We start from the raw sequence: 13,239 nt of genomic DNA, 5'->3' as shown, positions 1-13,239 counted from the left end.
AGCCATAGGCTTCCATCCATCCATCCATCCATCCATCTTCAACCGCTTATCCGTAGTCTTGTCGCGTGGGGCAACAGCTCTACCAGATAGTGTTCCAGACTTCCCTCTCCAGGGAAACATTAGTGACTTCATCCTTGGGACGGTTTTTGTTTTAATTTTTGTGTGATTGGTAAAGGATCCTTTGGGGTTACTGATTGATTGAATACTTTATTACCAGTTGGCAATAAAATAATTAAAAGTACAGTTCAATACAAAGTCTGCTAAGAGGATTTAAACCCATGAAAGCCTATGGCTTGTTTCCAATGGGGTCCTTTAATTTGTATTCAATTCATTTTTTTTTTAATAAAATAAATCCCAGTAGGAACATATCCTGGATTAAAGTAATTCCCATTTTAAAGCAGTTTTAAGATAGATTTAAGTCATGGCTACTTGTGGTAGGGATGGGAATTATCGATTATTGCATTAATTGATACATTTTGATAAGCTGATTGATTAACTGGTTAGTTGATATGCAGCGTTTATTTTTTAAATCTGAGAATGTTATTTCCCCTCAATGTCTAACATAAAAATCTACACTTGTATACAGATTATATACAGAAATATTCTATTCCTTAATCAAATATTTATTTGACCATTTGCTTTTCCACAATCTGCTTCAGCCATTAGGGCACAGAATAATAAATAATACTAATTAACAGACGAGGTCGCGTGAACGCATTTATACCACTTAAATAGTGTAAAAGATCGGTTTCTCCAGATAGGGTAAATCACCGATCGGCGTGAATATGGGCCGATCAGTGGCCGGTTATCAGAGCATCTCTAACTAAAATGAATTGGACAGCCAACTAGTGCTGCCTTTTTCGATTAATTGTGCAGCACTATTAGAGTCTCAAAACTCTTTTTTTGTGTCTGTTTTGAGGTGACAGAGCTGTTGGCGCCATTAGCGGAACAGAATCATCAGAGCCGCAAAGAACTGGAGAGACTCAACAGACTGCTGGCCTCCGTGCGTCCAGACCTTAAACCGGACGGAACAGGTTGGTATTCATACTATGGCCCCACCGGTAGCCTACAGATGATTAGCTTTAGCATAATACAGGATAACTGGCCTGCTAGATCAGTGACCCAATAGGCTCCACCGCCTGTTTTGTCCGGCACCCGCCCCTCTCTAGACCAGAATTCACACAGGCTGGGCTCATAGATATTAAAATAATACAAATTATTATTATTATTATGCCTGCAGTTCATTGGAGCGTGTGTCGACGTGAAGGCACGCTACCGCCACGCTGCCACTTAAGTGACTACTGGCCAAGCAGACCTAACTTTTGCACACATACGCCCGAGAGCCGACGGAGGCGCCTATACCTTTCTATAGCCAAATTCACTCGCTCACTCACACTCTGTCACTCCAGCATGGTTGTGTTACGGTGAAAATGGTGACCTGCTGAAATATGTGACAATCGTGTAGACTGTAGACATCGCATAATGTCAGTGTCCGAGTGTAAATCGTTGCAGTTTGTTCAACCTAGCGTATTCAAAGATCTCCATGCAAGTTGTGTGAAGTCTACGAGATGGTCACATATTTATAGTGTGAATGAGCGAGTGGCAGAGATTTTCGGTATTGGAATTTGGCTCAAGGCTGGGCCAGGCTAATGGTTCTCTCTCTCTCGTCCTGTTTTCTCCAGACACCATGCACCACCACCCCCCCATGTATGACATGGCGGCTATGTCCAGGAGCCCCAGGCTAACGGAAGAGGCGAGGAGTCCCAGCCTAATGAAGGAGGAGCCACAGCATCTCCAGCTAAAAGAAGAAGAAGAGCTGCATCATCATCATCAACATTATCCTCAACACACGCCTATGGAGGAGGAGAGCTCTGCCCCGTAGGAGTGAAACCCCGGCCTGGCTCAGCGCTTCCACGTCAGGAACAATGAGAGTGGCCCCCTTTTTGAAACTAGCTCCTCACCACTCGTCCTACACACTTCCACTTGGTTTGAGCATAGATGTATAAATAGACGGCACCGGAATTCCCCTCCCATCCATGTGCATTGCATTGCGTCTCTATTATTTATATATCTATGCTCAAACCGAGTGAAAGTGTGTAGGGCCGCGGGCGAGTGGTGAGGAGCTAGTTTCAAAAATGGCCCTAGTGTTCTGGACATCTCCAGGATCCCAAGATGTCCGAATCCCCTGTTATTTTAATTATCTGGTAGATCAATCAAAACTATAAAAAACAGGACCTGGGATCACTTCGATGCCCCCATTCAGGGTCATGAAATTGCCTCTGCAAATGTGGCATGGCAAATATGGCAATGCACAAAATCCAAGTCACATCCACTCACTATTCGAGTGGATGCGATTTTTATTATTAATTATGTTTAACTCTAAAGGTTTGTTTGTAGACCAATGTTGGACAGAAATGTGTGATCTAATGTGACTCCAATGGGCACTGTTCGTTCATGATGGCCATTTGGAACAACAAATGGCACCGGGTCCATTTTGTTTAATTAACTGAGGATTTGGGTATTTGCTCTAGGTCTCTAATCTATCTAGGCCGAAAACTCTTAAAATCCTCAAATGGATGCCTGTGGCCCTCATCTGAAAGTCACTGAATGTGGCTGTCTGCCACATGCTGTTTTTATTTTTATATAATGGGACTGGCTTAATGAGAGCCGTGCACTTTGATTTTATAAATGTTTATAATAAAATTTTCAAATCTAACCTTGCGTGGCTATTTTCAATCTGATAGCTCAGACATGGCGCAGCTATTTTTCTATTGCTTTATCACCTTTTGGGCATTTTAGGTAGGGGGGGGGGGGGAACACTAATATAATTGTCTACATTTTACTTTAGATACATTTAAACATAACCGTGGTAAGCTAGCCCTATTCAAGTAATTTATGAAAACCAAAATCTGTTTTATGCTTATATGAAAACTCAATTTGTAAATGCACAATACCATGTTCAGCACTATTCACTAGTCTCCTGTGCAACACTTGTGAGATGACATGCATTCATTTTTGGGAGAAAAGAAATTGTGATGACAGGTTTGTGCCTGATTGTAGGTGGAGTGGGCCTGTATGCTGTGCATGAGGTCCGGGGACCCCCAGATGTCCTTCAGGGGGTCCCCGGATACATTATTAATTAGGAATGTATAAAAGTGTCCAACATTGATTACCTATAATTCAATATTAATCGATAGTAAACGGGGGTTTTAAGCATAAAGCATACATTGTGGTAAAAAAGTATCATGTTATCCATCCACATACCAATAATGCACACTTTGGTAGGCCTGTAGCCCTTTCCTTTCCTCAACATTAGCCTATAAGCTAACTAAATAAATGGTATCCCCTAAAATGTACTTACTATGGTCAGGGTTTTGATGACAACATAGCCTTTGCAACATTTGTTTAATAATTGATTTTGATCCTATTAACGACTAATCGGACACATCCCTATTATCAATGGGAACCAAATGGACCCGTACAGGCTCAGTGGCTCTTTGATTGCTGTAACTCGAGTGTACAAGCGGGTCCATTTTGGCTCCACGTGTACACTCAGTGCTGGGGATCTATGTCTAATCCCTACAAAAACAGTGTCCCTGTGTGTGAAACCACTGCTGTAATTAAGTGTAAGTGTACGGCTTCAAATCATTTCACTTCAGTCGTGTGTGTAGGCCTATAAATATGTCGTGGATATATTGAGGTATTGGACAAATTAAAAAATAAACTGTACTGCTGCAGATACTGCAGGTAGGATAAAACAGTGTAGTATTGTTGTGCTTGCTTATACGGTTTTCGTACCCTTCAAAGGCTGGGCTTTGCTAGTGTCCATGGGCCAAAGGATCAGGAGGTCCTTGCAAAATGAAACATTTGGACTCCTAATATGTCATAGTAAATCAGTGTCACATTATTCTGAAGAAAACCTGGAGACTTGCCATTCAGTAATTGGTTCTATGATGAAAATGAGAACATTATAATAATGGTGTTCTGATAGCACATCAGTGAGCTGGATGCAATCCTACTACCAGGAGGCCAGAGAACAGTTGGAGGTGAACGGAACACTGTCCCCTTTTCTCCCCTAGATGGCAGTAGTGGTCCATATTAATCCCAGCAGAAAGCGTCTTTTCTGATTTCACAGGTGGTCAGTGGACTATTGAGCTGATTAAAAACAAGTATTGTTTTATGTGCATTATACAACTTCTCTCCCCCTATATTAGTCTATTCCTATTCAATTATGGACTAATTATACACTTTCATTGTTCTAATTAGCAGCCTATAGAGGTAAAAGCAAAGACCCCCGCCACCATGACAAGCACTTGTAGGAGTTGAGGCATTACATTTTGTTTGACTCAAGTCGGTACCACAGATACAAATTGTGGAAATATATACCCCTCGCAGCGTGAGGCATTGTGATCTTGTAGATCAGCTATTTTTCCACAATGTTTGCCTCTTATATTATTTGACAATTTGGCCAATATTGACTAGTTAAAAAAAATAGTAGCCTATAGTTTGTTGACTACGTTTCATGCAGTGATGGTCTTTTCATTTCATGTCTTTATTTTTGATTAAAAATAGACTTGGTTTACTGTCAGACTGTATAGTATATATAAACGTATCAACATACAATTAATTGAAGTCAACTCTACAATGGATTGGATCAACAGTATAGGGCCTATACTGTGTACGTTTTCCCCACCACGCCTATAGGCCTATAGGCGTGGTGGGGAAAACGTCCCACAGCCACCTGATGAAACCGGTCAAAACCGGCATGGCTTATATTCTGGTATTCTATATTTCAAAACCAAATGAAGATAAAACTCAAACCAAAAATGTAAAGGTCTCATATGGCCAAATGCATTATTTATTTATCCCCGTGTGTTTTGCGAGCCGAGTAAACATTGTGCATGTGCAAGTGCAACTGTTAAATCTCTTAAAGGACCATTTCACTAACAGAGCCCTTTCCAAGCTGTTATGTTGACACCATAAAATAATGACATTAGTCGTGGGTGTTTGCAGTAGATTGTGATTCAATCAATTAAAAAAAGATAATTTAACAAACATGGACAACAAATCCCTATGTCATAGGTGGACAAAAACAAAAACAAAACATGAAAATAGCAGTTCTGATTAAGCTTGTAGATCAACAATTATGACATATTTTTGCACGACATTGTTGTGCAACAAAGTATAAAATAACCGTTAGTGGTTAATCAATTCGTATACGATTTAGTTTTACGCACTTCTGGATAAGTCGACTAGTTGAAAAAAGTAATCGATAGAATAATCACCGAGAACATGATTGATATCTGCAGCTGTAAAGTCATCAATCGTCTATTATAGTTGGCATCAAGGATACGTTTTGGATGAGGTTTCAAATTTTCACTCATAAAAATAAACTTTGAAATGTCCCAAGGTCCAATGGGGGAAGAGCTGCTGCCACATTCCATATCGATTGATTGTTCAGCGTTTAAAAAGGTATTTTCACAGCATGGACACGATGTGTTAATGTGCCGTTTTCACTGTTGCTAGTTAAAAATATAAAATTACAAGTATGTACCCACAGTCATATTCATAGTAGGTTTGGCATAAAAATGTAGGTTTTTCTATCTTGTAATACAGCAATGCATTAAAAAGAAGTTTACTGTACTTTCCTTTGGAAAAGTATTTAACGCATTTAGGACGGGAACCCCTTTTGGGGTACACGTTGCTAATAATAGCAACATTTTTGTTTTATTTTTTGTAATTTTTGAATAAATATTAGAAGTTTGTCAGAAAATGTAGGCTAAATGGGTTAAAAAGCAAGTACTCCAGTACTTTAACTCGAGTACAGAGCAACGTTCACTAGTATTACTAGTGTAGTAATATTTAACCAGTCCAGGAGTATCTATTACTTTGACTAAAGTACTGGAGGTCGAGTACTTTGTCCCCCACAGTTGGGCTGTCACATGGTGTGATTCCGCTGTTCTAGTGTCCAACTGTCCATGACGTGTCCTCATTTTATACCAGTAAAGATCCATTATTTATTCGGCATTTGCGCCACGGACCACCATTTGATGAGATTCAAGGCTCATTCATAGTCTGGATTTTCGGTGGTGAGGTGACCACCGCTCCGGTGGTGAGGTGACCACCGCTCCGGTGGTGAGCTGACCACCGCTCCGGTGGTGAGCTGACCACCGCTCCGGTGGTGAGGTGACCACCGCTCCGGTGGTGAGGTGACCACCGCTCCGGTGGTGAGCTGACCACCGGAGCTGAAATAACGTGAGTAAAAAACACCGAAAATCCAGACTATGTATGAGCCTTTTAGCCTCTCAGAACCCAAAACATAGAATGTTTTGTTGTTGCATGTTGGATACAATTGTGTCCACATTTCCATGCTGTATTGATGTTGGCACCATAGGAGAGATGACAGGCAAACATTGATTCTTCTACATTCTCTAATGGCGAAGACTTCTTTTTAAAATTAAGTAATGCAGATGTTAATGAATTGAATTGCATTTTCATAGCGATTTTTCCAAGTGCTCAAAGCGCTTTACAATGGTTCATTTATTCATACATTGGGAGGTGAAGCGGCGAACAGTCGACGCCAGCGTCCTCACTTCCCACATTCACACACCAACGGTGGCAAGCTAGCACCGACCGACTCATTGGAGGCAATGTAGGGTTCAGTGTCTTACCCAAGGACACTTCCACATGTGGACAGGAGGAGGAGCCGGGATTCGAACCGCCGACCCACGGATCATTGGTCGACCTGCTCTACCTCCTGATCCACAGCCGTTGAACAATGATTTAACTCTTGAGAGTGTAACATGAACGTTAGGGTCGATTTGGTTTCATTTTACACTCTCAAGAGATTAAACATCCGATAAGGGTCCATTTGGTTACCGACTCTCATTCAGGACAGGAACCCCTTTTGCTATGTACAGTACATAATAGCAACATAACATTTTTGTAATGTTTTGAATAAATATTTGAAGTTTTTCCAGAAAACTCAGGTCAGGATTTAGAAGGCGTTCTTTTTTCCTAAACGGGTTTAAAACCCACTGTCTCATTGATCGTTATTAGGTTAGTCCTGGCCTGACGAGACAAGCGTCCCCCTCGACTACCTGGAGGGTTTCTCCCTCTCGTGGATCTTCATGTGCCTCTTCAGATGCTGGTTGAGGTAGAAGTTCTTGCCGCAGACGGCGCAGTCGAAGGGTCTCTCCCCCGTGTGCGTCATCATGTGCTTCTTCAGGTCGCCCATCTGGCTGCAGCCCTTGCCGCACACGGCGCACACGTAGGGCTTCTCTCCCGTGTGCGCCCGTATGTGCTTCTTCAGGTCGCACACCTGGCCGAAGCCCTTGCGGCAGAACGGGCAGCTGAAGGGCTTCTCGCCCGTGTGGATGCGCATGTGCTTGGTCAGGTCGCCCTTCTCGCCCCAGGCCTTGCCGCAGACCGTGCAGCTGTAGGGCTTCTCCCCCGTGTGGGTCTTCGTGTGTCTGTTGAGGTGCTCGTTGCGGCTGAACGTCTTGCCGCAGACCTCGCAGCTGACCGTTTTCTTCCCCGTGCGGTGGTGGTGGTGGCGACTCCTCCTGGGAGACGACGTCGACGACCTGGGCTCCTCCTCCTGCGACGGCGGCGGGGGGCCGCCCGCCAGCGAAGACAAAGTCTGCCGCGCTCCTGCGTTTCGCGCTTTTAAGGGCGAACGGTCTCCGCCGGTGTCCCACTCGTCGCTGTCTTCGGTGTCGGACTCGGAGCGGTGCGAGGAGGAGAGTGGCTGGTCGCCGCTGGCCGCCGGCCACGACGTTTGGCGGTCCTCCGCGGCGGCGCGTTGCGTCGTCACGAGTCGTTGAGTCGAGGTGCCGGCCAGAGGCTCCTCCGTCTCGTTGTCACTGTCGCTTTTCACCACCGCCAGTAACGTCGGTGTTGTTGACCCGTTAGCCTCCGCTGCCGCGCACGCGGCTAGCTCCTCGGGTTCCTCTTTGATGTGCAGAGGCGGCGGCCGTGGCGACTCCTCCACCGGCGGGAACATAGCGGGGTGGCTCGGCTCCGGGGGACGTCCGGGGGACAACTCTTCTTTACAGATGGGGAGGAAGTCTAGGCAGGGAGAAAGACATATCAGAGAAACAGTGATGTATTTAGATACTTAATATTCTTTTTTTTGAGCGGCGCTAGCCCCTCCTATATTCAGCTATTGGTGTAGATCTCCGTCTTACACACGGTTAAATTCCTATAGACAATAGGGAGGAAGTCCCTTAATAAAATCAGTTACAGATTAAGCTTATAAATAAATTCACTAAAACGAAAACATTGTATCTATCAGTTCAGTTAGTTTTTTTTTTCTTCTTTTTTGTAAGCACAACACAGTTTCAGTTAGTTCTCGTTTTTCTTGTCCTTTTCTAGTTTGTATTTAGTTGCAAGTGGAAATTTTTGTTTTCGTTTTTTTTATTAGTTTTAGTTAACTATAATAACCTTGGTGTGGAGGCTCTGGTTCCTCCCGGTCCAGACAGGAGCTCCTCTCCTCCTGGAGCAGCAGACCAGAGTAGCTCCTCTCCTCGCGCTGTGGAGGTTGTTGTTCCTCCCGGTCCAGACGGGAGCTACTCTCCTCTTGGAGCAGAAGACCAGAGTAGCTCCTCTCCTCGCGCTGTGGAGGTTGTGGTTCCTCCCGGTCCAGACAGGAGCTCCTCTCCTCCCGGAGCAGAAGACCAGAGCAGCTCCTCTCCTCGCGCTGTGGAGGTTGCTGTTCCTCCCGGTTCAGACAGGAGCTCCTCTCCTCCCGGAGCAGCAGACCAGAGTAGCTCCTCTCCTCGCGCTGTGGAGGTTGTTGTTCCTCCTGGTTCAGACAGGAGTTCCTCTCCTCCTGGAGCAGAAGACCAGAGTAGCTCCTCTCCTCGCGCTGTGGAGGTTGTGGTTCCTCCCGGTCCAGACAGGAGCTCCTCTCCTCCCGGTCCAGACGGGAGCTCCTCTCCTCCCGGTCCAGACGGGAGCTCCTCTCCTCCCGGTCCAGACGGGAGCTCCTCTCCTCCTGGTCCAGACGGGAGCTCCTCTCCTCCCGGTCCAAACAGGAGCTCCTCTCCTCCCGGTCCAGACAGGAGCTCCTCTCCTCCCGGTCCAGACAGGAGCTCCTCTCCTCCCGGTCCAGACGGGAGCTCCTCTCCTCCCGGTCCAGACAGGAGCTCCTCTCCTCCCGGTCCAGATGGGAGCTCCTCTCCTCCTGGTCCAGACGGGAGCTCCTCTCCTCCCGGTCCAGACGGGAGCTCCTCTCCTCCTCAGGCTCAGATGAAACCTCCTCTTTACACACAGGGAGCTGATGAGGCACATCTACCAGGAGGAGAACATAATGTTAGCAGAGAGAGAGCAGCTCAAGGTGCTCTATATGACTGCCAGGATTGCAATAGTGGACAAAGTATTAAAGTACAAAAGTAAATCTCCAAAAAATATCATATCTGCGAGCTTGTATATATTAATATAGAGGGTATGCGTGTGGCATAAAAACTACTTTCTGGCCTCGACAGCCCATGCCTGTTGTACATCCAAACAGAAAAGTCCTACTGTATATTGATCGCATTAAACGATGTTAAACTACACATTAAACCGATGTTAAACAACGTTAAACTCACTTTGCCACTCAATTCGCCACTCACTTTATGCATGCCCTCTATATCGGATATTTCTACACTTTTGCAGTTATGTGGGTCTGACCAAATGGACCCTCAGTGCTGCCCTCAGAAAGCATTCCAATGATAGAGTCACATCTGCATCAATCTGGGTACCCATCGGTAAAAACAAAGAAAAAACAGCAACCTCTTTTCGTTAGTCAACAGTGTGTCTCGAGAGACTACATACATCGGCATTGTGTCAAAAACTAAAAATGGAACCAAATGACAACCTTACGGGTTAATTTGGTTCCATGCATACAATCTCAGAGTATTGGGTCTGTGACCCCCCCCCAAACTAATCATATTTGATGCATTACATTTCCAGGCCCACGGATAAATATCTGGCAAAGCTTGTAGATCTGCTATTTTCAATCAACAGTTTGCAGAAAAAAGCACAGCACGAGTTCTGCTAAGAGGATTCAGAACCCAAGAAAGCACTATCGCTTGTTTCCATTGGAAACACACACACGCACGTATGCACACACACGCGCGCGCACACACACCCATGTAGGGACCAGAGGTTGAGTGGTAGTCAACACCTACCAAAGTGAGGGTCCTTGACCCGATGGTGGTGTGCGTCGGTCAGGGTCCGTCGCAGGGCCTCCACCTCCCTCTGGAAGAGGCTGCAGATGCACTCGGCGGCCACACTGAGGCGCTCCAGCACGAACACCCTGACGTTCAGCAGGACGCGATCGCCGCCGCCGCCATGTTTCTCCAGCACGCACAGTATGTCCTCTCCCACGGCGGACAGCTGCTCGCCCACGCACACGCTGACACATTTCAGCTCACAGTGCCTCCTAGTGGTGGCGGTGGTGGTCGTAGGGCTGTCACAATTACAACACAGTTACCACAGTTACAACACACAAAGATCAAATGTAAATGTATGTATTCAACTGCTGCTATACACATTCTTTGCACATGTAAAATACAGTACAATACTTTTAAATGTTTAGGTTTCTATTAGGTATTTTTGTAATCGTTGCACTATAGTGTCTTTTAATCTTGTTGCACTATTGTTGTTATTGTCACCGTTACTTGCTGTTTATTGTTTTATTTGCACGGTGGATTAGAGGGAAACACAATTTCAGCCCTCTATATGTCTGCACATGTATTGGATTGACAATAAAATCTGACCTTGACAGTTGCAGTGTTAATTTTGTTGACTGAGACTGAAATACTAAAAGATTTTGATATTTGTAGTGGTCTACGACTAGACTAAACCATTTCAGATGACTAAAATAGGACTAAAACTAAATGGTGTGTTTAAAATAATTTGCTGTCAAAATGAACACTCAGACTGATTGAAAGACTTTGACATTTAGTCGACTAAGACTAGACTAAACAATTGACTAAAATAGGAATAGGAATAAACCTCGCGACACATTTTGAGCTTGTATATCTGCTATGAATCTGCTAGATCAGCGGTGTTCAACCTTCTTCATATCAATGAAAACAAATTAAACCATTCTCCAGAGTTAAAAGATCTATAAGTGTATGGGTCCATTTGGTTACCAACTCTCCATCATTTAGCTGGGGACCACCTAGCCCCATAGGAGGCCTTTGCTATGTTTCACCAGTTTCAATTGAAACGGGCCTCCACCCTCAGGGGGGCCTCCGAGCTATACGACTAACCGTCAGGTGTCAGTCAACCCCTGCCCCCTCTCTCTCTCACTCACTGCCTTACTCTCTCCCACAATGTTAAGTTACACTTATTTCCTGTTAATAGCCTGTGTAAAATGTGCGCCATTGAGGTAAAGGGGAGACACTTTATTGTGAAGGAACGACAGGATGAGGAGAGGTGTTGTTGGTGTGTAATTGTCGAGAGTAATGGCTGCGCACGATATTGAACAGTCAAAACTATATTTGTATCAATACACCTGTATCAACAGAATAATTATGTCATAGGTATAGCCTATGGAGGCCTCATATTTGGTCTTGAAACGGGCCTCCAGATTGCTAAGGCCGCCCCTGCCTAGCCCCAATATGTTCGCTCAGTCCCTACGCTACAGAATGAGCGTAGGGACTGAGGGACCACCTGGAACCCTCTCAAGGACCTCTGGTGGTCCACGGGTTAAGAACCACTGTGGTATAGATCTACAAGCTCAACAATTGATTGATTGATTGATTGAAATATTTATTAACAGTTTGTAGAATTTACAGTACATTTTAAGCACAAACTCAATACAAAGACTGTCAACTGTGAGTGGACGACCCAATTAAGCATTACACTTGTTTACAACAGGGTCCACATTGTTCAATTCATCAAAACATTTAAAGACATACAAACATTTAGAGACATACAAATAGACATTTCTATGTAGCTAAAGAACAGAACAGTAATTCATCATAATGGGAAGCAAAAAAGGGAAAAGATACAATATACAGTGAGGGAAAATGGGGTGGGGGGGGATTCAGATTTTACAGAGGCCAGTTTCGAATTGCAGCCATAACACTTTCTTTTGCTTGTAGAATCTGCTATGAATCTACAATTTCTTTCTTACAATTTCAAACTTTTTAAGTTTGAAAACACATGAATATTTTAAACATGGGGATGCTAAAAGAAAAAAAATATATATATATATATATACTAATATATCAAATAATTGTGAGTACAGGTCTACCTGGTGGTGGTTGTTACAGCAGCGGACAGCATCATCATTCATATCATGTCAAAATGGTCCCACATATTTGATTTGAAGCTGCGTGTATTCCCAGAGTCCTCACAAGTCATTGATTGATTGATTGATTGAGAATGTTATTCACAGTTTGCAGAGTGGGTAACGGCTCAAACGAAGGCACAGGTCGATCAATAGAAAAACTGCAACGAGGATAAAACCAGAATGAAAAAAAAGCACTAGAGACTTGTTTACATCAGGGTCCTCCATTTTCAATTCAACAGAAACGCGGTCAAACGTGTTTACTGTTTACTAACATATCGTCTCTTCTCTATATCACGTTCTGTGTCTAATTCATTGTCGTTATTGCTGTTATCCTCATGTCTTGTGGCTGCCTGCTGCATAATGAAAACAAAAACAACAACACACGCAACACTTCCGCGTCAACGTGGTTTACGGCGCATGCTCAGACCGAGGCAGAGAGAGAGAGAGGAGGAGCCGAGCATGGGAAGGCAGGCGTAATGTCGCCGCCCTGGTGGCTGGAGGGAGGAGTGTCAGTTACATCCGAGCGATGTCTTTTCTTTTGTCTTAAATATCAAATCAAATCAAACTTTATTTATATAGCACATTTGAAACAACAGAAGCTGACCCAAGTGCTGTGCAGGCTTAAAGGAGAATTCCATGCTAGAAGGCTTTCTTACCTTTATTTGTAGTTGTTACGTCCCCCCCACCAAAGCGGTCCACATTATTGGCTATTCCCCCTACCATAAGCCCTCAATGAATTTAATTGAATTGCATTGAATTGAATTGGGCATTAGGGTGTTGTGCTAATTTGCTTATTTTGTTTGTTTTGTATATAGCCTATCCTCTCTTCATAATGTAAATTGTATCCCAAGCGGCACACTATTACTTATTTCGATGGAAATAAGCGAATTAGCACAAAAACCCAACCCCCATCCATTGAGGGTTTAAATTGGGGGAAATAGCCAATA

The 13,239-nt window shown here is 44.2% G+C and overlaps 1 protein-coding gene across 1 annotated transcript; it reads right to left on the bottom strand.

Annotated features, from left to right (window-relative positions):
* Positions 1-7,045: 7,045 nt before the first annotated feature.
* LOC310856145 (uncharacterized protein) lies at positions 7,046-12,618 on the bottom strand. The gene is made up of 4 exons (XM_083761391.1): positions 12,254-12,618; positions 10,176-10,456; positions 8,446-9,294; positions 7,046-8,070 (listed from the first exon to the last, which is right to left on the bottom strand). Exons 1-4 carry the CDS (start codon positions 12,289-12,291, stop codon positions 7,097-7,099), a joined length of 2,142 nt encoding a protein of 713 aa, XP_083617517.1. The 5' UTR covers positions 12,292-12,618; the 3' UTR covers positions 7,046-7,096.
* Positions 12,619-13,239: the final 621 nt, after the last annotated feature.

Source organism: Protomyctophum parallelum, assembly GCF_964188405.1.
Source record: "Protomyctophum parallelum genome assembly, chromosome: 3".
Lineage (NCBI taxonomy): Eukaryota > Metazoa > Chordata > Actinopteri > Myctophiformes > Myctophidae > Protomyctophum > Protomyctophum parallelum.
This window is presented reverse-complemented; position numbering and strand designations above follow the sequence as displayed.